Consider the following 26,210-nt stretch of genomic DNA (forward strand, 5'->3'; position numbering starts at 1 on the left):
TATCTTTGGGGAGATATTTTAAGGCTATGCAAATATCCTGTTTCTTCACAAACTTTCACCCACTGATTTTGGCACCCATCACTGGCACCTGTCTTCAACAGTTATTGACGCTTCAAGAGTGTCGAGGTATAAAAATAAAGAAACTGAGGCACTCTGACAGATTGGGAGGATACTTAAGGAGACAAGACGACTCAATGGAATCAATGCTGGATCCTGGACTGCATCCTGAAACTGAAAAAGGACATTGGTGGAAACACTGGTGAAATTTGAATTAAGTCTATAGTTTAATGAAAAATATTGTACCAATGTTAATATCCTGGGGTTTTTTTTGGTTTTGGTGGCTGGCACAGGGATCTGAACCCTTGACCTTGCTGTTATCAGCACCATGCTCTAACCAAGTGAGCTAACCAGCTAGCCCAATATCCTGGTTTTTATCATTGTACTGTGGTTACGTGAAATGTTAACATTGCTAGAAACTGGGTGAAGCGTATACCAGAATTCTCCGAATTATTTTTGTAACATTTTTGTAAGTGTAAAATTATTTCAAAATAAAAATAAAAAATCTTTTAAAAAAATTACAAGCAATAACACATGTTCTTGGAGAAGACACATTTTAATTGTCAATTCTATACAATTCCAATAGAAAGAAACATAGTAAAATGATTTTAGTTATCTGAAAAAGAAAAGATTTGTTCACAGTTAAAGCATACAGTAAAGACAGTATTTCGAAAATCAGTAAGAGGATTAATAAAGCAGGATTATTCAATAAATGGTATGGAATTACTAAAGTCACTTGCGGGGGGAAACAAAATTAGATCCCTACTTTATCCTCACACTAAATCCCAGATGAAGTAAAGACTGAAATATAATCATAAGAGTTCTTGAAGGAAATATGAGTGAATATTTTTATAACTATGGAGGTGACAAATACTTATCTAAGCATAAGACAGCCAGAAATGATAAAAGACCAATAGTTACAAATATGTTAATAATTTTAAAATAAAATTATAGGTCAAAATACCCCATACAGTTAAAGACAAATGAAAATTTGGAAAACTACATGACTAGTTTATCACTAATACACAAAGAACCCTTTAAACAAAAAAAGACCCCAACAGACAAACTGTTAAGACAAATATATAGATAATTAACAAAAATATTACAAATAAGCCAATGTATGTTAATCTTGACTCAATTAAACAATGCAAATAAAAACAATGCAATATCGGGAGAGTGCAGTGCTGGGAGTGCAGCAGCGCTCCCGCCATGGGTTCGGATCCTATATAAGGATGGCCAGTGCGCTCACTGGCTGAGCACGGTGCGGCCGGTCACAAAAAAAAAAAAAAAACAATGCAATATTATTATGCACACTGCAGACTGACAAAGGCAAAATCCAGTGTTGCAGTGATGTGGGGAAACAGGTTCTGTCATAGTTTATAGTGTGCTATAAATTAGTACTGATTTAGAGCAACTTGCATTCATTTTGATCCTGCAATTCTATCTTTAGATAACATATCCTAAGGTGACAAACAAGTGTGTAAAGACTTACAAAAGGATAATAATTTTAAGGTTGTTTATAATAGTGAAAAATTACAAATAACCAACATGGCCAGCCAGAGTACTGGTTAAATGTTCAAGTGGCATATCCACTATGAGATAACATGTAGTCATCATAAATGTTATCGTAGCTCTATACTTACAGAAAGGTGTGCACAACATGTTGATGGGAACCACACAAATGTAAGATGTTAATAGGAGAAACTGTGTGTGGGGGTAGGGGCATGTAAACTGTACTCTGCTCAATTTTTCTGTAAACTCAAAATGTTCTAAAAACACTCTATTACAAACAGCAACAACAATACAGTAAATATGGAAAAAAGCAATTCATAAAACTAAATGAATGATTTCAATTTTATAAATAAATACCTGGAAGACTATTCACCAAAATGTTAGATAGGGGTGAGTTTTACTTCTTTTTTTCTATGTTTGAATTTTTTACCCAGCATTTTTTTATACTACAAATTTCAAGCTATGTTCATTTTAGAAAACAAAAGGCCACCAAAAACAAATATTAAGTACTAATACTTTTATTATGGCATAAAGCAGTTTTTTCAGTATTAGCTCATTTTACAGTAAAAACATTTTATGTACAAGTGTAGAGAAAGCGCTGCACAGATGGTTCCAACTTTAAAAATGGGTTGTATTTTAAAAGTCTATTCAGTTGTTTGATAGGTAAATTGGAAAATATTTTCTCTGTAGAAAATAGTAAAAATGATAACATTTCCCAGGCTAGCTCAACAAATCCATTTAAACCAAATAGTATCTGAATTATACATTTATAAATATGGTTTGAATTCTGGGATCCAAGAGAAACTTTAGTTTCATTTATTGAAACAGCCATGTTTTTCTTAAAATTAAGTTGTGTGAAGTGAAATTCCTGTTACTTTACCCTCCTACTCTTGATTTTTCTTTAGGCTAATCCACAACAAGGTTCAACTGTTCTTGGGCCGAGCCTGTGGCGCACTTGGGATAGTGCGGTGCTGGGAGCGCAGCGATGCTCCCACCGCGGGTTCGGATCCTATATAGGAATGGCCGGTGCGCTCACTGGCTGAGCGCAGTGTGGGCGACACCACACCAAGGGTTGTGATCCCCTTACCGGTCATGAAAAAAAAAAAAAAAAAAAAAAAAAAGGTTTAACTGTTCCTTCCTAAAAGACAGGTACCATATCCTTTTAATATGTTTAAATATGGTACTCATTCCTATCCAAATTGTGAATTTTTTTTTTTTATTAAAGCATGCCCAGTATTTGGGCAAAACCAGAATCTAATAAATTATAATCCACAAGGCACGAGGCACATGTGGACTGTTATCAAACAGCTTCCCTGTGGCTTGATGGGAAGCTTTATGGAACAGAACTGGTAAAATTGACAAATGGACAAAGGAATAAAAGTAAAGAGAATTCTGAGAACACAATACAAGATTGTCAGGATTCAAGGATAGAACTTAAGTTCTTATAGAAAAAGGATGTTAACTCAAGCACTAAGGCTGAGTTGGCTATCAGAGCCCCAAACAGCAAGGTGATCAAGTAAAAGGCAGTTAGATAAGAAGGAAAATTGAGAGAAACCAGGGCCTACAAATATTTTAGTTGTTCAAAGCAATAAAATGAAAACAAGACAGACCACGTATTTTTAATCTTCCTATAAATTAAGGGAGGAAGACAACACCACTCTTAAGCTTCTGTGCTACTGTGAAACGTTTTCCAGAGAAATATATGAGAACTCAGGCACAGTTATCGAGCCATGGCTTATATTAAGTTCCTCAGTTCCCTTAAAGTAACAACTTAACCTTACAGTTTGTCTTAAAAGCAAGTCCCTAAGTAGCTAAAACCTTTCCATGGAGTAGCAGTTGAATAGTAAGAAACAGATCCTATATTGTGGCTATAGGAACTAGGCCACTGAAAAACTTAATTGGATTATTCTACCTAAAAACCCCAGCTTGCCCACTAGAAGTTAACCACCAGAAACATTAATGATCCATTAAGTTTTCACCTTTAAAAGCATGCTTTACCATGCATCTTCATTTGTTCTGCTCTTATCTCTCTGGTTATGAATTTGTTTCCTTCTTGCATTTGAAGAACATTTTCAGAAATTTTTTTGACACTCTTCAGCAGTGCAAATCTGTGCCCCCTTCTCCCTTTTCCTCTTGGTAAACAATGTTAATCTTCCAGTAGGAATAAGTGCAGTGCATTATCATTTATCACCATTTATCCAACCTCCTTACTTACAGAGAAAGTATGGAATCAATTTAGACACAGGCTTTCTATTAAAATGTACCATCTGTGTAAAATTCACTGAACCACAAATCACCCTAGAAACAGAAGCTAAAAATGTACCAAGATGCACCTAAACTGTGGCTAATCTATATTGAATGTATTACATCCTCCAAATCTAGAGTATAACACTGGCATAAACTGTATTACAACCTAGCTAAGTTTGAAATCTCGCTTTAGAACACTGCTCAGTATTAATCCACAGGAAACTCATCATAAGACCACATAAGGACAGGAATGCCAATTACAGAACAAAGCCTTGACTCCCCTCCTGAGGCTCAAAGTGGTCCTCCACAGATTGTTGCATTCCCTTAGTTATTTACTTTAGGGAAGGACCCTATTAAGAAATACTCTTAAGTATACAGACAAGTCAACTTAACAAAGTAAAGGCAGATACATGCTTAATTTTATCTTGTAATCTACAGACAATGCATTAGAATAAAAATGTAATGAATAACATACCTTTTCAAAAGGAAAACCTGATAAAGAAGTAGCAATAAAGTTACAAATGATCATGATCAGATGTAATAATTTATATGAAGCTTGTCTCTCTGGAAGAGATGAGGACTGGGCAAATGGCCAAAAGAAAGCAAAATGTGCTTTTAACTTTGTATGAAAAACAATGTCCTGTTCCATGTTCCCAAACATAGTTGTTTTTGCCATATAAATACTCTACTTCTAATTACTGGCCAAATGCTTTACCAAAACTCCGCTTCTGGCCTTTGTTTTGAAATCTGTTACTTTTGTTGCCACCTCCTGATCGCTGTCCTCTGAAGCTTCTATTTCCTTCCCGTCGTCCCCTGAAGCCTCGGTTGCCTTCCCGCTGACCCCTGAAGCCTCCATATCCTTCCCGTGGTCCTTCCAGCTCTGGCTGCTCTGTGGCCACAGAGAGCTGCCAGCGTCGTGAATCATGCCATTTCTCCTGTTGAAAAAAGGTTTTGTTTTTACCTGCTTTGATTCTTATTAAATTTGATTTCAAAAGGCATGAGAAAAACATCATTTTTACCATTTATCCAAAGAAAAACTAGGTTTAAAACTTACATGCTTAAAAGGTTACTGGTCAAAAATAGTACCTATCTTCACGGCCCAAAAGCCAGTGTCACTGAAGTGTAGGAAAATAAGTTTCACTAAGAGAATTAGCCTTCATCACTACATCATTTATTCAATTCAATCGCTACAGCTGTCAAATGCAATAAAATAAATGTATCACAGAACAAACACATTTCTCATACCAGTTTTCTTTTTTTGTTTGTTTTTTGGCAACTGGCCAGTGTGGGGATCTGAATTTGTGACCTTGGGGTTACAAGGCTGCACTCTAACCAACTGAGCTAACAACCTCACAGCAATTCTGAATAAAGACGCTGAAATTTAAAATGTTTATGAGCTCATAACACCAAGATCCCTGTACCAGCCAGCCACCAAAAATAAAAATTAAATTAAAATTAAATATAATAAAATGTCTATCAAAACACCTGTATAACATATATGGGGGGAGGGGGCTGAATATTGTTCAACCCTGTAGAAAGGAAAAAAGGAAAACCAGCAGACTCAACAACAAAAACACCAAAATTTAATTCTCAATTTTAATAAGGGGACTAGAGCTATTGTTTCCTATTCTACTATTCTGTATTTTCATAATGAGCATTTTATAATTTAAGTATGTTAATTTTAAAATGCAAGAAAATGAATACCTGTATTTCTGTTACTGCTGCAGTACGGACATCAAAGCAAACACCCTAGAAATCAAAGCAAATGGTAGTTAATTCAACCAATATACATTAAATGATACACCAAAAGGCCAGGTATTATGGGGGGCAGTGTGGGGGGGGATGAATACAAGGTATTAACTTTAGACCAAGGCCAACACCCAGCAGCACAACAACAGAAAGCCAAGCAATATATAAAAATAAAACATAAATTTTAAAAAAAACTTCAAACTATTTAGAACCTCCTGACTATAGAAAATATACTGGCTAAGAATATCACACTCTGCTAATTCTCAAGTAGCTATCAGCTACATTTTACAGCAGAGGAAGCAGAGGCTTAGAGAGGCTAGGAGTATTGTCTAAGGCCCCAAAGCTATTAGGTGGAATAGGTATTTAAAGTCTGGTCTGTATGACTCTAAAACCTTTACAATACACTGTCTTCCATGAGAAAGGCACTGCTAGCTATTAAGCATGGCCTTACTAAAAGCAGAAAAATAAATGATCATCTATTGTTAATTTTCTAGTTTTTCACAATTCAGCCTCCTGTGAGAGTATTAAAAACATGATATTGTGTTTTAGAGTTCCAGTTTTAATTTCCAATATGGCAAATATCAATAGATGTAACTCATATAAACAAAAGCTTTAGGGGGTCCCCAACACTTGTTAGAATGTAAAGAGGTCATGAGACTGAAATACTTGAGAACTGCTGTGCTTATCTATGCCACTCACAGAGCACAGAACTCAGAAGAATACTAGGAAGCAAAATTTAAAATTTTGATTTTGAATTCAAGATTCTAAATAAGTTATTTAATAAGTCATCTAGGTGGAGATGAAAGGGAAGCAGGTGAATCTTCAAATTTTGGCACTGTGTGCAGAATGGTCCAGGTTGGTGGTTGTCCGTGACTGAGTGGCAACTCACGGACAGATAGGACTTCCCAGGAAAGACTAGAGTGAAAAGATGCAGCATCCCCATAGAACAAGGAGAAGCCACCGCTGTCTTCCTGTTCACATAAAGCCACAACACTGGTCACAACACTGGCGCAGCCTTACCAGCTTTCCTTTGAGAAAGACCATTCCCTTCACTTTGGAATCAATATCCTCGCCCAGTTGCTCTTTAAGTTCTTTCCAAGCATAACTAATGTTGGGCATTTCAATTGAGCACTTCAAGATCATGGTCACAAAACCCTTATGGAAGAAAGAGGAACAAAATTAAAGTCTCAAAAACAAACCTAATTAATTAACACCTGCCCTAATGATTCTAAATTATTTCTGGAAAAGTTCTTCCTAAAAGCATACACCACACACAGGCGCAAACACATGATTAGTACAAGTAAAACTTGGAAACTCTGAGTAATATGAGTGGATTGTATAAACATCAAAATCCTGGTTGTGACATTATAGTTTTCCAAAATATTAACATTGGAGGAAACTGGGCAGAGTGTACAAAAGATTTCTCTGTATTATTTCTACAATGACACGTGAATCTACAATTATCTCAATAAAATTTCAACTTAAAGTAATAAAAGCATATACTTTCTAAACTCTCTAGACATTATGGGCAAATTTATTACATGTATTTATGTGCTTATATGTTTGGGATTATTTTAGGATTAAAAAACTAAGATATAATGGGCCGGCCCAGTGGCGCACTGGATAAGTGCGCCGTTGGGAGCGAGCGAGGTGCGGGAGCAACACCGAGGGTTGCGATCCCGTTGCCGGTCCCCGGTCCGGTACGGGGGCAACACTGAGGGTTGCGATCCGTTGCCGGACACGGAAAAAGACAAAAGACAAAAGACAAAAAAAAAAAAAAAACTAAGATATAATTTACATACCATAAAATTCACCATTTTAAAGCATACAATTCAGTGGGGTTTTTTTAAAGCATATTTGCAAGGTTTGCAACCATAACCACTATTGAAATTCAAGAACATTTCACACTGCCCCCCCCCCATCTTCCACAAAAATTCCATGCCAATTAGCAGCCACCACCCTTCCTACCTCCATCCAGCCACTGGCAACCACTAATCTGTCTTCTGCCTCTATGGATCTGAATATGTGTGTGTGTTTAAACATGGAAACTGTAAAATATAGTTAATACCTTCCTATCTTCATAAGAACGTGAAAACTGGTTAGTTTAAATGGAACCCCTTCAAATCTTGCTCAAACCCCAATCATAAAGTGTCAGAAATTTGACCCAGAACTTTACCACATCTGAGTTGATCAAAGAGCGCTGGTCTACCGATGTGGCACCTGAAATATGAGCCAGTGCTGCTGCCAGGGCTTCCACAGCTCCCTTCTCCTCTATCAGCTTCTCAGCTGACTGCTTGAAGTGACTAATGGCAGTGGGAGGTACAGAATCCAAAAGCCTACAGTTTGATTGAAGAGTATATTTGTTAGAAATTATAGTAGAAGTGGACAGATTTCATTTCCAAGACAAAACCATTCAAGATAAATCAAGTTTCAAACCAAATCTTTCACATGTGTAACACATCATTTTGATTCAATGTATATAGTCATCACATTTCTATAGTAATAAATTAATTCCTTTGATTATATTTAACTCCAATTTACCAACCAACAATTTTAAAATGTACATCAGTATAGACTATAAACCATAAAACAAATAAAAGGGTACTTCAAAAAAGTTCATGGAAAAAAGAATTGAAAGACAATACAAAATCTTTCTATGAACCATTTGAAGTACCCTCATACAATGAAATGCTATGACTGCCAATAAAAGTGATGATAAATAATGCTGAATTTTTTTATACAATAAGCATGTGTTACTTTTCCCAAAATAGGTTTAAAAATGATAGGGACCTTTATGAGACTATACATTTGTTAAGGGGCCACTATTATCTTGGCAATAATGTCACATCTCAAAGTTGAAAGAGATCATCCACTAAGGATGAGCAAGGCTACATGACGCTACCATTCTAGATACATTTGTTAAGGGGCCACTATTATCTTGGCAATAATGTCACATCTCAAAGTTGAAAGAGATCATCCACTAAGGATGAGCAAGGCTACATGACGCTACCATTCTAGAGGCCAGCATCTTTGTCTCTTCTCTCCTTCCTGGCCAGCCAACCCCAAATTTCCTTAACTGGCACCTATGGAGCCCTGTCTGTAGGGCTTTTTTAAAGAAAAGCATCCCATGCTAAAATAAAACTGGAAAATGCTGAGTTAAAATTTTTTCATTTGTAGAACTTTCCGGGGCTATTAATTAATATACCAATACCCAGCATTTCCTTTGATCATGAACTCCCCCTGCCTATTATTTACACAAGTATTTCTCATATCTATAATAGTAATTGTGGAAGGCACTCTAAAAATGATGCTCAAACTCAGTGGTTCCTTAGCAGATGTAGCTCACCACTAGAAGGCACCTGGAAAACGATTTTGGTTTTCATAATGCCAATCCTATTCACCCCCAGGAATATGCTGCACAGGAATAATAGCCAAGACCCTAAATAGCTAAACATCCTTCAATTTGTAGGACAATCTCACACAATAAACAATTCTCTTGTCCCCAATGCCAGTAGCACCTCTGCTGACAAACACTATTAGTTAACCCAATCCTCGCCATCCTGATATTTATTATAACTTAAATCAACTCTCATTCTACTACATTGGGGACCAGATTAATGGAGATTTGGAATGTAATCTTTGATCCAATCTACTCAGTCACTGGATGAGAAGCACCTGCACCATATCTAAGATACCATTCCATAAAATGTCCAAGACAAACCAATCTATTAATAGTGGTTTCCCTCAGTGAACAGGAGTGGGTGGGGATGAGTAGAAATGAGAATATTTACTTTTGTAAAATTCTACTTCAGCAGACTTGAGTATTTTTATGATAAGCAGGTTATCAATTGTTAAAAATAATAAATAAAATACATTTTAAAAGGTCAAATCTCATTACCGCACAAAGACATGTATATATAGAGCAAACAGACCACATACCTGATGGCATCTTTGCTGGAAGCTTTTATTATTTCTGTTGCAGAAGGAACACCTATTCGTTTAAATTTAATTCCCTATAAGAAAACCATAGTTTAATGTACAATGGCCATCGATTGCTTCCATCGAGATTAATAGCCCTCTAATTTTTTTTATATTTACCAAGTGTATTTATAACATTAAAAAATAAACTTTTAATTTTACAATGATTTTAGATTTGTAGAAAAGTTGCAGATAGTACAGAGAGTTCCTGTACAGCAAGTACCAAGTTTCTGCTATTGTCCACACCTTACATTACTATGGTACATTTGTTACAACTAAGAAACTAACATTGCTAAATCACTATTAACTGAATCCCAGACTTTATTCCAGAGCTGTCTCTCCCTGTTTTTCATGACCTTGACAGTTTGAAGGAGTGCTGGTCAGCTTTTGTAGAATGTCCCTCAATTTGAGATTGTCTGATATTTTTCTCATGCTTGGACTGGGGTTATGGGTTTGGGGGAAGAATACCAGAGGTGAATGCCCATCTCACCACTCTTATCAGGGGCACACCTGTTGTCACCTGATCAGGTAATGTTTGCTGGTTTCTCCACTGTAAAGTCCTCACCCCTCACCACACTCCATTCTTTGCGACCAAGTCACTAAATGCAGTCCACTCAGGGGAAGGAGGAAGGTTAAGTTTCACCTTGTGGAGAGGGAAGTATCTATATAGATTATTAGAATTCTCTTGTAAGGAAAATTAGTATCTTTTCCCTTTTTATCCTTTTGACATACCCCCATCCTTTTGATTTCCAAGCACTTCCTATAACCCCCTAATCCTTGCTTAAATACTTCTGGTGCCTTCACATCATCATTATCTGAATACTGCCTTTCAAACATATGAAAATAACACCACTGTTTTCAATGCAAAGTTATTTCAAAATGGGCCTTATATCATAGGACAACATATAAAACAACAAGTATCTAACAATAAGCTTTCAGTCATGAAATAAAAGTAGTCATTTAAAGTTAATAGAAGTTAAATAAAGAAACAAAAGACTAACTGTAAAACTCAAAATCTGCTGAATGAAAGACAAGGAAATAATTTTACCGCTTTTTGCTCCACTTGTGCTAATTGATATTCTTCCTTGTGCTGATAAAAGCAGATGCAAACCCCTGTCCTTCCAGCTCTACCTGTCCGCCCAGAACGATGAATGTAGGACTCTACATCCTATTGAAGTAAAATATATGAGTGACACTAAACAAAAAGAGACAAACACCTGAGCAGCCTATGCAGAGCTCGATGAACACTCACAAGTGTGGTTATATACCCAGAGGCATGAGGAAAGAGGTCTCTTAGCATTTCAATTTCAATTAAGGACCTGTGGCAATCTTAAAAACCTCTAGAATAGTGGTCCCTATCCTGTAGGCAAATTTGCAGACAGCATTATCTACACAGTGCTTGTCCAATAGAGGCATATGTGTAATTCCAATTTTCAATTCTCTAGTAGCCACACTGGAAAGAAAAAAGTTAAATTAATTTTAATAATATATTTTAATTCAATATACCCAACTCATCACTTCAATATGCTATCTATGTAAAACAAGTTATTAATGAGGAATTTTTTATTTTTTTACGTCTTCAAAAACCAGAGTGCATAATAAAATGTTAAAAATTTTTTAAAAATCCAGTGTGTAATTTTATACTTACCTCATTTCGGACTAGCTCCATTTCAAGTGTTCAATAGCTACGTGCAGCTAGTAGGTACCATATCAAACAACACAAGTCTACAGGCTTATAGAACAATGTCTAGGTCACACGCTTACCAGGACTTTCCTTTTTAAGAATTGGTGAATTCACAGTCATCAGGTTTTTTTCTGTTATTGTAAGCAACCTTTAATCGTGAGGGATTTGCCAGTTTGGGGGAAGGTTAAAGAGTCTTCAGGTTGGAAATAATTGAACAGGCTCCTTTAGACTGACCTTTACTTATGTGAAGCACTGTCTACAACATAAACATAAACTATGCTTCAGGGTCCTCTCCAGAGGATCCCATAACCCACAAACCTAAGCAGCTCTAACCACAGAAGTTAACTACAGGCCTTTTCTCTCTTCTGTCTTCTAGTTCATGTATTTATCTATCCTACCTGCATCTCATCTAAGCCCTTCTACCCTTCTTCAAGGTCCAGTTCAAAACTGCCATACTTCCATGAAGCCTTCCAGGACTCCTCTCTAACCAGAAACCATCTTTCCTACCTCTGGCCACTGACTGCCCTTTCACTCAACTGTCAGCTCTGAGGGGAGGGTCTCATAACAGGTTCATTTTTTAAAATTACCCTTAGCATGCTAGCACTCAAAGGATAGCTGTTACTAATCGTATGCAAGTAAACAATATAACTTCCAATTTGTTTTAATACCCAGAAGATTGAAAAAAAAAAAAAATCTAAGTATAAAACACATACCTTTGGTGGAGAGCTCTGTACAACCAAATCAACCTCAGGGATGTCTAACCCACGCGCAGCGACGTTGGTTGCCACCAAAACTCCAAAATTACCATTTCTAAAACCTTTTAGGGTGATTTCCCTTTGCTTTTGTGGAATGTCTCCATGTAATGACTGGGCATCCTGTCAAATAAATAAACTGGTTTAGGAATACCAGATCCAACAATACAGGTATTTTTTCTCATCATAAATTAGGCCCGTAAGATATTCATATTTTTGGTGATCCTCCTGCTGAAAATATTGCAAAGAGGAAAACATGTCTTAAATAGACAAACCTCAAAATTATTTCCAAATCCAGTTATTAAATCAACTGTATCCAAATATACTTACTAAGGTTGAGAATATCAGACAAGAGATCAAACTTTGTCAGTGTAACATCAGGTTTGAATCCACCCTTTACTCATCTGTAAGATGAGACTGACAGATTAAGTGAGCCCTAACATATATACTCGGACCACTAGTTGAAAGAAGCCTCCTCTCATTTCTATGCTAAAATAAACTGGAAGTCACTGGATGAACGAAAAACACACCAAGAGCAAATATGCCAAGGTGAAGATTTATTAACACTTCCAGCTTGACAGGCAAAAGAGGAAGGACCAACCTGCTTTATAGACACATTCTGTGACAGCTCCTGGGCTTCTTTCTTGGTTTCACAGAAGATGATAGTACGCCCTTGATGACCACTATACACTCGGATCACATCCCCAATGACTGCTGCCCTCTGAGTCCAGTGGCACTTGATAGCCAGATGCTTGTAAAAGAGGAAGAAAAAACATCTATTTAGTGAAGGCTTGCTAGAATGTGAAATCACCTCAACATTTAATGGCCTAAAGTCTCAGTAAAGGAAGCAACTGCTCAAGCCTGATAGAGCTGTCTGCTGCCGCCATTACTCAGAGATAAATAAATCATTAAAGCAGAGAGTAACATAGTCTGTCCTCTATGCCCCTTCCCTTTCTCCAAAGAGCATCTGGCTTCTTTTATCTATTTTCTGCCTGAAAATGTAGGAAAAGAAATGCCATTTCCTAAATGCCTACAAGAAACCAAATGAGAAAAGTTTCTGTATGTTTTGCCCTTTCATCCACTTAAAAATGCAATCTGTAGTCAGTCATTATACAGGTCTGTTCCTCAGGTGAAAGTAATTCATCTGTACTGGACCCTAAGATGAAAAGAGCTTCAACACAAAGCACTACATTTTTCTACTGTTCTCTCGTGTTCAAATTCTATGTGTAATTTCTATTTACATAATTCAGATAGCTTTAGGTTCCAAATAATTCTGAAATGAAATCAAGGTGCCAGATGATTAAATTTAGAAAACACAGATATCATATATAACTCAACCAGAAATATATCTTTAGTTGGCTTTTCACATGGCTTTAATATTTATGTGGAAAAAGAGTTTGTATTTGCCAGCCTTAATACTATGAGAGAGGAGAAAATGATATACGATTTTATACCAATTTCGGCAACTAAATGAATCATTTACCTCCACAGTTATTGCTGTTTTCTGAGTCTTTTTACCAATCAGGTCCACCTGTTCATATGTAGGTTTCATGTATTTCTTAGCAACATTAAATACCCAATGAGGGCAAGTTGCAGAAAAAAGCAATGTTTGGGGATTGTCTTCAGAATCTTTGGGGGGAAAAAAAAGTCAGTATGAATAATCCAAAACAACCTACATAGTATCCCACCTCACCTAGCACTTCCAGGGTCTATCAACATTAATCAGCAACCACTTGAGGCCAAGCCAGGCATTTAAGGACACAAAAATGAAAGACAGAGGTTTCCCAATGGGCAAAGAATACTGCTGAAGTAATTTATGTAAAAGATACTTGAAACAGTAAAACAACTTTAAACTTATTTTACCTTCTGACCATCGGACTTTATCGACCACAAAGGAAATCTGTCCACTATAGCAAGACCTACCAACTGGACAGCACCTATTTCATGAAGCCCAGCAACTAACCAATATAAAATTCTAAGCAAATAACCTATAATAAACACTTGAACAGATTCTATACTTGTCTATGCTCCCTAGTGTTTCCTCAATATATTATGAATTTATTTTCTATTCATTCTGAGTTCAGTTATTTTTTGTTTGTTTGTACTTAAGACTACCATTACATTCTCATAGATTTCAAATGGCAGTTTAAGATGGTAGAACTCTTTTAGAAAGCAATTCCGCAATGTATATTGAGGAGCATGAACTATACCTTTTAACTCAATAATTCCACTTCTAGAAATCTATCCGAGAGACCCAATTCCATATATTGAGGTGTGAGGGAAGCTATTTTCATAAAAGTGACTAAGCAGAATTATTTATACTGAATAAAAATTGAAACAGGTAGATGGTGGAATCAAATCACAGCCAACCACTTCATGGGACAGTATGCTGAATTTTTATATGAACAATAAGATTATAATTAACACACGCATATATACAATAACACACAGAAAGTCAGGAAGAAATATACCAAAAGCAAAGTACATCAAGCTGGTAAAATATGGAATTGTCTTTTCTTACTTTCCCAAGTCTTCCCCATCGAAGTTATGTGATACCTCATGACTTTTTAAAAAATACTGTTTTCCTGAATAAAATAAATCCACTTCCAATTTCCCAAGGCTTCACTTATCTCTTAGAAGACTACTTAATCACTACCTTTCCTTTGGTCCCTTTTATTATCTTCTTGAATTTGGAGTTTACCTTTCTTGTATGCCACACTTAAAATGTCTTCCACTTGATCAGCAAAACCCATATCCAACATCTGGTCAACTTCATCCAGGACAACGTGCTTAAGTTTGGTGAGATCTAGCTTCCCATTCTGCAGGTGGTCTTTTATACGACCTGGTGTCCCAACCAGGATATCAATCCCATTTCGCATGCGTTCAACTATAAAAAACACCAATAAGATTTGCTGTTTTTTAAAAAAGTCCTTTTATTATTCTGAGGTACTAGTTAAACGTACTTTTATTCTAAAATATTTATTAAACAACTGCAAATACACAGTAATATGCTAAGTAATGAAGTTAAATATTTTCAAAGTGCTCCTAATCTAGTAGGAAAAACATGTAAGTGACAGTCCAGTGTATTAAGTGACATAATAGAAAAACGTTCCATTGGGGGATGATAGCACCAGGAGAGAAATGACTTCCTTGACTGGTGAAAAGTATCAAGGTTTCACAGACAAAGTAAGAATAAGAACCTCACAGAAATAAGAACTTACAGGGTAGGCAGGTATAGGGAGGAGACAGGATAGATAGGCAAGTATTCCTAGAAGGTATAGGGATATTCAGGAAAATGGAAGAGTTCAATATAACCAGGATGAGATGGTAATAATGCAGGTCTTCTCTGGGTTGCTACTGCAATCTAGGATCACACTATGCACTTTATACACATTATCCAATCCAATCCTCACAACAGCTCTACAGGGTGAGTTTAGTAACTCTATTTTATAGATGAGGCAACTAAAGCACAGAAAAATTAAACATCTTGAACTTGAACACACAACTACTCTGCAGGCAGAGTCTAGATTCAGGTCTTTCTGATGCCAACCATATGATTCTTTCTTTCCACCAAAGCTGGAGAGAAAGAATCACAAATCTTGTGTGCCAAATGCCAAGATCTTTTTAAATGCCTTTAATACCTTCCTAAATTATATATCTGCTCTACATAATAAAGCTTCATGGTCTTGAACTGGGAAATAATTAATAAAATACTGGAGGCTGGGGCTACAACATTTGGCCATTGGGCCCTAAGAAAAGAAAGCATGTCTGCAACAAGAAAAAAGCAAGATGCAAAAAGAGGAAGAGAGACCCAAAGTCCTGACATAAAAAGAATAACTTTGAATTCTGCCTTTCTAGTTCCCAGGGCCCAGCTGGACTCTGTTTTCTTGGGTTCAATAAGTTAGCTTTACAGCCTTTAGATAAATATAGATAGATAATACAAAAGTCCTAAGAACTATATATTCTCATCATCACAAGACCATGTTCTTGAAAATGGAGACCACAGTGTTAATAACACCAAGGTCTAGGGTTCACATCCCCCCTTACCAGCCAGCCACCAAAATAAATACATAAAATTTTAAGAAAAAGAAAAAAGAAAAACACCATGAACAACTGGACTAGGTAAAGAAGCCAGATGTCAAGGTCAGAAGAAATTCAATTAGGGCATCCAACAATGATGGCATTTTCCTTCCCTCACTTTTCAATTTATTGTACTTACTCTGACCTCCATAGGGAGTTCCACCATAAAAACAAGCTACTGTCAGCTTTTTTGTGATGTCACTAAAGTCTCTGCTTACTTGATTTGCTAACTCCCTTGTAGGTGCAAGAACCAGTACCTGAAAAGGAAAAATAATTGAATTCAAAGTATTGTGCAGTATTTGTTTAATTTGAAATTCACCAGAAAGTTCAACTCATCCTAACAAGTATTTTCAAAACATCTATTATGTGCTTTGCAATGTACTATGTAGGTGGAAGGATCTTAAATATAATACGGTTCCTGACAAATCTACCCATAAGAAAAGCTTGTGATCTTACCAATCAGAAGACAAGTAGGTGCCCAAATATATGGTGCTATAAGAGGGTTACATGGGGCCGGCCCGGTGGCACACTGGATAGTGCACCGCTTGGGAAGCGCGGCGGCGCTCCCGCCCGAGGGTTCGGATCCCACATACAGACCGGTTCCCGCTCACTGGCTGAGCGAGGCGCGGGAGCAACACCGAGGGTTGCAATCCCGTTGCCGGTCCCCGGTCCAGTATGGGGGCAACACTGAGGGTTGCGATCCGTTGCCGGACACGGAAAAAAGACAAAAGACAAAAAAAAAAAGGGGGTTACATGGAGCAGGCTGAAGGAATGGGGGAAAGTTTCATGGGGCTACTAAAATAGCATTCCAAGAAAAGAATAACCTGAACAAGGAATACCGAGGATGAAAACGTTAGCTAATATATTTGCGCTTTTACTATGTCATAGGCTCTATTAAATACTTTACATGTATTATTCTGATTTAATTCTCACAACCTTTTGACATAGGTATTAGAGGGTAAATAACTTGACTAAACCCAGAAGGCAAAGAGGGAAAACCTTCAGGCAGCTGGGTTCCAAAACCTACAGTCTTTTTTAACATCTACACTACAGTGAATTTGAAGTAGAACAAAGCCAGACAAATACAGCAGGGCCAATATTGTAAGGGGCTTTGAATCCTACAGCAACCTGAGTTTGATCCAATAGAACATACGATACAAAACCAGTAGAAATCTTTGAAGAGGGTAACAGCATGAAAGAAATTTAAGAACAACCTAATACACACTCATTCAAAATATATTTACTGATCATCTACTATGTCCCAGGCACTATTCTAGATGCTAGGGACCAGCAGTAGACAAATAATTAGTGAGGGGGAAGCATGGACACTAAAAGGCCAGTGAGCAAGTGAGGTTAGGCCAGAAAGACAAGTACAGCAACTCACAACCAAAGTGACAACATGGGCATCCCCAGTTATTTCAGTGAGGCTAGTTTGACAAATGCTAGCTTCTCCAGAAACAAATCCCATGGACAGCATCCTGAAAAGGGGGCTTGTCCTCTCCACCTCTCTGAGTGCCCCTCCTTCCATTCATGCTTCTCTACTGAAAATGCTTTCTCCATCTAAGCAAAAACGGTAGATACCTGACCAAAACTGTGAGCCCCAGGGACACCTAATAGTTTGAAAGGAATATGATGAGCATTAATAATACAGATAATCAAAACCATGGGACAGATTTACAATATTTAAATATACAGGGTTTGTGGCCAACAGTCTTAAAAGAATTATCCTCGTTTAACTTCAGATAAAGATCCACAGTAAATACAATGGGTGCTGTTAAGGAGAACCCAATAAAAAAACAGTACTGTATGTAAACAATTCTCAAGAGATGTTTCTTCCAGTGCTGATCTGGAGCCTCTGAGGTGTGTGTTCAAGATAGTTACCTGAGGGGCCGGCCCGGTGGCGCACTGCTATAGTGCGCCGCTTGGGAAGCGCGGTGGCGCTCCCGCCGCGGGTTCGGATCCCACATACAGACCGGCCGCTCACTGGCTGAGCGAGGGGCGGGAGCAACACCGAGGGTTGCGATCCCGTGGCCGGTCCCGGTCCGGTCCGGGCGCAACACTGAGGGCTGCGATCCGTTGCCGATCACGAAAAAAAAAAAAAAAGATAGTTACCTGAGGGGAACGACCTCTCTTCCTGTCTCGCAGTTCTCCCTGAAGTTTCTCAATTAAGGGGATGGCAAAGGAGAATGTCTTCCCAGTCCCTGTTCGTGCCTGTGCAATTAAGTCCTTCCCACTATAGACATGGTAGAACGTCTTTGCTTGTATGGGAAATAGGAAGGTCACCCCACGGCCTGCAAACAAATTAACTGTGTTATCTCACACTGCATTTCTTAAAATACCAGCCATTCTGAAGGACTGAAGCATACTCATGCTTCTGTTACTCCAGAATTAAGGAGTTCTCTCTTCTCGTCAACATCTACAAAACAGGCTCAAATGTATTCCAATGGTAAAGAATCCACTTGACTGAAAAACATCAACAAACTTTAAAGCACCAAATTATAGACAATATTTATTATTTTAAGAGATTAAGTTACCTGTCATGAAATCTCATCCATAGGCCAGTATAAGCCTGAAAATCTGGTGCCTTGCAGACTGTGCTGATTTAGATAACACCTAGTCAAGCATCTATGGCTACCTAGTTAATTCACAGGCACTGTTAAGATGAATTGACTCAGGCTAGCATCATTAACATAGAGGTGCCTTAAGAAGTGGAAGAGAAAAAAAATAAAACACTAACATAACTTTAACTAATTATCTAATTTCACCAGTACTACCAGTTATTACACTTCTGAATATACATGTTGTACTGAATACCTTTTAACAACTTGTTTAAGTGGCAGCAAAGCCCATCACTAACTACTATAGTCCTATACTGAATATATAAGCCTACTTCATTGTATGGTTGTATATATTGTCTAACAATAAAAATACATCCTGGTTCATGGCCAGCTGCAAAAAAAAAAAAAGCCCTGGTTCACCTCAATAAAAGGAGTGCCATGCTTCTAAATAATATGTTTTAATATTATACAGTATTTCCAAGAATATTACCTTTGAGAAGCTTAATAGTCTCTTCAGATATGGGAAAATTAGAGAAAGCGCCTTCTTTTTGTTCCACAGGTATTTCCTATCAAGTAAAGGGCCAGAGAAAGAAATCAGTAACTAACACAAGTTAATACAGAGAAGCCTTCTGAGAAAGAAACAAAAGAAGCTATTCTAAAACACTTTTTAAAACAGTTTCAAATCAACCAAAATGACATAAAAACCTTGGCAGGCAAATCGAAATATATCGTAAATAATCTATAAAAGCAAAAGAAAAATCTAGCAAATATATACTGCACATATACTATGTGTGACTAATGAAGGCAGATTCAGTCTCAACTAAGAAAACTATTCTACAACCACAACCAATAACATACTGTTGAAAAGGACCTTAGCTTTTCCACAGCAACATCTCTCATATACATGCAAAGAAAATAAAGAACAAACATTTATGAGGTAGTGGCCACTGTGGAACTATTTCATAGTAAAAAACCTGAGTGCTCAACAACAGAGTGATAATTAAATAAATTTCTAAACATTTATATGATGGATTCTGTAACCATTAAGCATTTTTAATATTTAAAGATGGGAAAAATAAAAATAATAAATAAAATAAAGATGGGAAAAATACTTAAATTTAACAACAGATTACCTCTCTACCTGAAAAGTGCTTAATATTTACTGAATGAATGAATGAATGCTGAAATTCTAGGGAGCTTTTTTTCTTTTTGGCAAATTTTTCTACATTTTCTAAGTTCTCTAGATCACATATCTTTCATAATCAGGAAATAAATTATAAATGTTGATCATGACCTACAGCAAACAGAAAATTTATGAGAATTAGAATTTTTCAGGAACACTTATTCTTATAATGTGTTGCCTGATTCTAGAATCACAATAAAGCCAATTGAGATGTTTAACTAAAAAAATAAATAAATAAGAATTATAATTTTTCTTTAATGACTGAATTTCTGAAAGGTAACAGAAATAGGTTCCATATGGACAATCATCCTGTTCAACTCAAGTTAGTTAATGGCCTAAATAAAAAGCCTTATGCAATCGAGCAAACACCTTTTCGGTGGTTCTATTTAATCTACTTGGTTAAATCCCTTGGAAGGAAGCTAAGGCCCATTTATACAATTCTCTCTCCTACTGATGTCTCACTTGCAAATAAGCAGACAAAGACTTTCCCTAAGCTTAAACAGATCTGCTTGTCTGCAGAGGCATTCTAACACAGAAATTTTTAAGATGAAGACTCACTCTCCAGCTCAAGGTACCACTCCACCCCTGAGGTTCCTGACATTCAAATTTCCTCCCTCTGTTCAATAGTATTTGCAGCAATTACCTACTTATTTATCTGAAACAAAAATGAAAAATACATTCTATCTATTTAAGTGCAACTTTACCTGCTCTATCTCACTGTTACTTTCTTCACTGGCAGCTTCACTGGAGTTACAGTCGGGTTCAGAATGAGGGAATCCATTCTTCAATTTGGGGCTTTTCTCTCCAATTTCTCCATTCACTTCCTTTTCTTTCTTCATCTTTTTGGGCTTAGGAGCATCTACTTCTTCTTCAGAAGGCTCCTCACTTTTTATTACTTTTGTTTGAGGAGAAACAACTTTCTTTTCTATGGCCTCCTTTTTCTTTTTCACACTTTTGGTTTTAGGAGAAACAATGTCACCTTGAGATGGCTCCACTTTCTTTTTTGCCATTTTGGATTTAGGAGAATTCATGTCAACTTCAGAAGGCCCTGCTTTCTTTTTAACTTTTTTAGCTTTGGGGGAAATAGTTTCTTCCTCTTCTGCTGACTCTTCAGTCTTAGATTTTGGCTTCTCTTTTCTATTTTTCTGAAAAATTAAAGGAAATACAAACATTGAACAGGGCCATCTACACATTTGTATAATTTATTATGTTGATGAAACAGTTGTTAAAACCAGACTTTCTTTTTTTTTTTTTTTTTTTTTTTTTGCTGGCCGGCCAGTACAGGGTATAAAACCAGATTTTCATAAGGAATTTGGAGTAGTTCATGGGATGCTCCAAAGGCTCTAAACTAAATACTATAGAAAGTAATCAAGTACAGTCCAAATTTAATTCTGAAAGAGTAACAAAGGCCGCATATGTCCACAGATGGATGATGTTAAGCGGATTTATTTTTTCTCCCTGTTAAAACTCCTGTACAGGTAAAACAGGAATTAATAATGTCTGTGTTTTGTCTATCTCACAAGCACAAAGGAAATTTACACAGGGACTTCATGAAACCAAAACCTATACAAATTCAAAATCTGTCATCCCATGTGTAAAAAAGATGTACTTAATTTAATGCAAAACAAAATAAATGCAGATGTTACAAGGATATGGAAGGGGTGAAACCTCAAAACCAAACCAAGCAGATGACTATGGCTACTATCTGAAATTTCTGATCCTTTTCAACTTTTCATATTACTGAAAACTATTAGCAGGTGTTGAAGCCTTAGAACCTTTCTAGCCCCAGAAGTATGGAGACTATTATTTTGAGCTGAAATCTGCTTCCCTGAAATTGAAGGCCTGACCTCTACTCTCAAATCATAGATTAAGAGTATCTCTGTCACATGATCATCCTTCAAATATGTGAAAAATAAGCCGGTCTCTTCCCCCCAGGATTCCTGTTCTTTTCGGTTCCATCAAATAAGAGTGGGTTTCCCATCCTGGGGACTGGGTGGTCCCTTTTGCAATATAATGAAATTTGGTCACGTCCCTCTTGATTTGAGCATCCCAAAATTGAACACACTGATGCAAAGTAAACCAAGACCACTACCTCCCCATCTGTGGATACAAGTCTGTGCTCTCGCGGTTTCCTACAATGCCAAAATATTGCTATTGTACGAGTTCCCATCAAAAAGACCCAGAAACAGCAGGAAAGGAAATTCTAAGTCATGTACAATGCAAGTTCTGGGACAATCTTTGTTCCCACTGACTTTATCTCAGAACAGAGACTCAGTCACAAGTTAAATCACTGCCTTAAGAAGCAACAGCAAAGAAGCGGACGGCTGTCAAGATAATTTAGGACTACTAAAAGCTGCTGGCCTATACTGCATACGTCTTTAAATCTGGTCAATAAGAGGAATTGAATTACGTCATCTTCTAAGGGCTGCTTACCGGAAAACAAACTGTACTTCTCTTCCTAGAGTAAAAAGAATGTCACTGCAGACACCGCCCACGTGAGCAGACGGATTTAAGATCTGGCTAGAATAAAGATCCAGCCCCTACTCTGACCTGATGTATTAATTCCCTTCACGCATACTCACGTCCGGAGTTAAGTCTAAGCCAACAACATGGGGCCAAACCATGAACGTCCAACTCTGCTCTCGGGTGCGGGGTGCCCAGTCGCCAGGGACACCCGGCCCTCTCTCGAGCTCCTACCAGAGATCGGGCCTCTACCAGAGATGCCGGACTCTTGGATGCGTAAAAACTGAGAGGTAGAGGTCGGTGCGCGGCAGGACCGGCTCTGACCGGCGGGTAACGCACCCACTGGCCCGGGAGATCACTACTCCTGGGCGCCCGCTTGCCGGCACCCACGCCGGGTCTCCGGACGTGGTGGTCCACGCCGGACGCCACGCGCTCCCAACCCAGACACCTCTCCCGTCCCCCGGGGCGCCGCTCCTCAGCGCCCCGGCCCCTGGTCCTGCTTTGCCCCTGGTCCCTCGGTTCACCTTCTCGTTTCGCTTTCGCGGTATCCCCCCTTGCTCCATGGCCGTGTCTGACTCTAAACTGCCGTCACTAAGGAGTTTTCCCGGCATCGTTCAGAACAAGCTGCTAGGCCGACCGGTCTCCTCAACCGCGTGGAGAGTAAGAGATAGTACGGCCCCTTAAGCCCACCCAGTTTTCGTCATTTCCTGCAGCGAAGCATTTCCGGCGGAAGAGGACAGCACAAGGAGACAGGTCCACGCAGAGGCTGCTGGTAGTGGCTGGGCTTAGTGAATTGACTGTTTACAGCGCTTGGACTAGAAAATACCTACAAAAGGGTAAGTGGAAGGAACCACAGAGGTTAGTTTTGTATTCTCATTGGAACACTGGCCAGATTCTCGCTAGCCCCAGCCTGTAAATGAAGGCTTCTAGTTGCTTTTGAGTGGAGCCTCTCCAGTGCTTTACGAGTGTATTAGGTTGCTCGAATTTGCAAGGTCCTTCCCCGTACAAATGCGCAGGGTGTTGTGTGTTCTTAATCATTTCGTGGAAACGTCAACTCTAAGTGACGGCCAAACCCGCGAGCCTGGAGAACAACCAGAATCCAGTCGGGTCCGGTCGTTCATTCTTGCATACACTCAAAAAACATCCCCTGAGCACTCACTGTGTCATACGTGAGAATCAGAACACACGAGCCTTGTCCTCAAGAAGCTTTTTAGACCGGTGGGAGAGAGACAAGTGTCCATTTTTTAAAGGCGCAGAGGAGAAGCACCAAAACCGGCCTTGGGGCCAGGAGAAGGGGTACCCAAACCACGTAGACCTCTTAGAAATTAACAAGGGCTGTTAGTCATGCATAATTTGCACAATATACTACAAGCAGTTGAAGAAAAGTAGCCGTAGAATGATCAATGACAGTATTGTTTAGCTTTTTCTGAAGAACTAGTGATCCAAAAAAATTGGGAGACAATTTATCATAGTAGTTTTAAAAAATGGGTTAGAATCACATCTGGCAGATTTGAAAATCTGCCTCTGCTACTCTTTGAGCTGTGATTTTAGACACGTTGCTTAATCTGAACCCGAGTTTCTCATGCATGAAATGGCGATAACAGAATCTACTTCATCAGTTATGATAGTGGATGAAAAGGGTTTGGCAGTGCCTGGCACATAGAGCACAATAAACTAATACTATTAGAACTCACAAGTGTGTCACAAGTGTTTGGAAAGACAATTCAAAATAATACATTTTATGACAAAGAAAAATGCTGGAACAGTTTTATTTCTATATTTCATGAATTAGATTTTACTGCACATTTTCTAATCTGAGAGTTTTTAAGGGAAAATTTTGTTTCACGTCATCTATCATTTGATATTTCACAGTCTCAATTTTTTAAACAATTTGTGTAAATGTGTAAAAATGCTTTTAACTTATACTCTGATATCCCTGAGCCAGGAGCCTTGATTTATTCATCTCTGTGTCCTCAAAATTTCAGATGGTGCCTGGCACATAGCAGTCTGTCACTAAATATTTATTGACCATTAACATAGCAATGGTGGTGGAGAATCCCTGGAAATAAATTTTAGCTATATGCCCAGGAAACTGCTTCAATCATCCTGGTATTAGGTGTGCAAGAGGGGAAAGCAAGCATGAATGCAACCAATCAATTGACCAACAAAATGCTTAGCATCTCAGATTTAAGCATTATACCCAGGATTTGGAGTACATAAGTGAAGGCCCAATCCCTGCCTCAAGGAACCTGCACACTGGTCGATAAACCACAAAACTACATGATATTGTTGTACATGATACTGCTATAGGACATGTATATTACCAACAGATGTTCAACAAGAGAGTAAGCCCAGAACACTGCTAACTGCAAAACTGCCAAATCTTATAATGTATACAAGTTCCTTTGTAATATACCTGCACATAGGCACAAACCCAAAATTTCAAGAGGAAACATGCAAAAGGCCTTTTGGCCAAAGATGGCCAAACTATTATATTGAATCTAGTCACCAGCATAAAATTCAGTAACAAGTGAAAGAAGTCACATGTATTTGATAGGAAATGTGAAGTTCTGCTTGAGTATCAATACTGCCAGACCAGTTTTCTCTGATCTAGATGATGTAATATGTTTTCTTAAAATTAAGGGGAGAATTTCTGTTTTAAAAAGTTATGTATACAGTCATGCACACACACTTTGAATTCAAAAGTCTGCACAACAAAATGTTAAGTAGTAGTTATCTCTGAGTGACGTGATTATGGGTAGTTTTTATTTTCTTCCATTTTCTCTCTTCAGATTTTCAACAGTGGACGTGTATTACTAATAAGAAAAAAAAAGGAATATGTTTTTTAAAAACTACTGTTAAGCTCTACCCCCAAAATATACAAAAAAAAAAAGCAATGTGAGAAGGCTTTCAGACATTCACACCCAAATGTGAAACCATTATTCAGACTTCTAATGCTGAAGAGAACAGATATTATTGTTTACATATTCAAAAATCAAACATCAGGGTAACTGATTCAAGTTCAAATAGGTGTTACATGACACTAGAGCACAGAGTACCAAAAGGGAGGCCAAAAGCCAAAAAGTAAAGCCATGAAGGTGCTGAGTTCTAAAAGGAAGGAGCAGAGTAAAGCTGAGTGCAGCCCGAGGCTGCATATTGGAGAGAATGGAGAGAAATTTGCCCTGCCCCCTCCTTCGAAAAGATATGGAAAGCTATTCATTAATCTTGTTAGGACCCTTGCTAATAGGAAAGGTGAACTTTACCAGGTAGAACCCTTAAATCCATCCACCCTGTTAGCATTTACCTACATGCTTAATCTTTTTCACTTTTCACTGAAACCCTTCAATTGTTCAAAACAAGGCCTACAAGGCCCTCCAAAATACAACTTGCCTTGTTCTCACCTGTGCTTTCTCCACAGTGAAGATCCCAACAAGAGCTACTAATAGTTCCCCAGCCTTAGATCATGTTTTTTATTAGCTATTCTGTGCTTTTGCCTGGATGCTCATTCCCACCTTCCTATTACTTTTACCTGACTTACTTCATGCTCAGTCATCATGTCTAAAAAGATTTCTCAGAACCCCCACTACCATTCTTGGGCCGGGTGCCCTTGTTCAGAGCTCACAAATCAGTGCACTTATTCACTGCCATGGACCTAGGTTTATGTGTTCATTGATTTCACTAGATTTTGAGTTCCTGAGTGCAGAGAGTGGGTACTCCTTATTGACCCAAAACATTGCTTGGGACATTGCAGTCACACAACATGTCCTGACTGAAAGTTGTAGTACTCATGCAACTTAGTAGGAATGGAGCCCTTATTCTATCTTGGATATAAATCTAGACCTCAAATGCAGAGCCAACTGAGATTTCACTCCCAATCATGTCTGGAACACAGTTCCCCATAATCAAAACTTCCCCCTTCCTCAATCCAGCAATGAGAGTCCTTCCTC

At 38.0% G+C, this 26,210-nt stretch overlaps 1 protein-coding gene across 1 annotated transcript; it reads right to left on the reverse strand.

The window, feature by feature from the left end:
* Window positions 1–2,656: 2,656 nt before the first annotated feature.
* DDX21 (DEAD (Asp-Glu-Ala-Asp) box helicase 21) lies at window positions 2,657–22,924 on the reverse strand. Its single transcript, XM_008578473.1, has 15 exons — window positions 22,788–22,924; window positions 20,505–20,945; window positions 19,108–19,183; window positions 18,172–18,350; window positions 16,199–16,316; window positions 14,681–14,866; window positions 13,463–13,608; window positions 12,581–12,730; window positions 11,941–12,102; window positions 10,592–10,711; window positions 9,505–9,578; window positions 7,742–7,901; window positions 6,586–6,720; window positions 5,521–5,565; window positions 2,657–4,751 (listed from the first exon to the last, which is right to left on the reverse strand). Exons 1-15 carry the CDS (start codon window positions 22,872–22,874, stop codon window positions 4,512–4,514), a joined length of 2,319 nt encoding a protein of 772 aa, XP_008576695.1. The 5' UTR covers window positions 22,875–22,924; the 3' UTR covers window positions 2,657–4,511.
* Between the last annotated feature and the right edge of the window lie 3,286 nt (window positions 22,925–26,210).

This window comes from Galeopterus variegatus, unplaced genomic scaffold, assembly GCF_000696425.1.
Source record: "Galeopterus variegatus unplaced genomic scaffold, G_variegatus-3.0.2 Scaffold1691, whole genome shotgun sequence".
Lineage (NCBI taxonomy): Eukaryota > Metazoa > Chordata > Mammalia > Dermoptera > Cynocephalidae > Galeopterus > Galeopterus variegatus.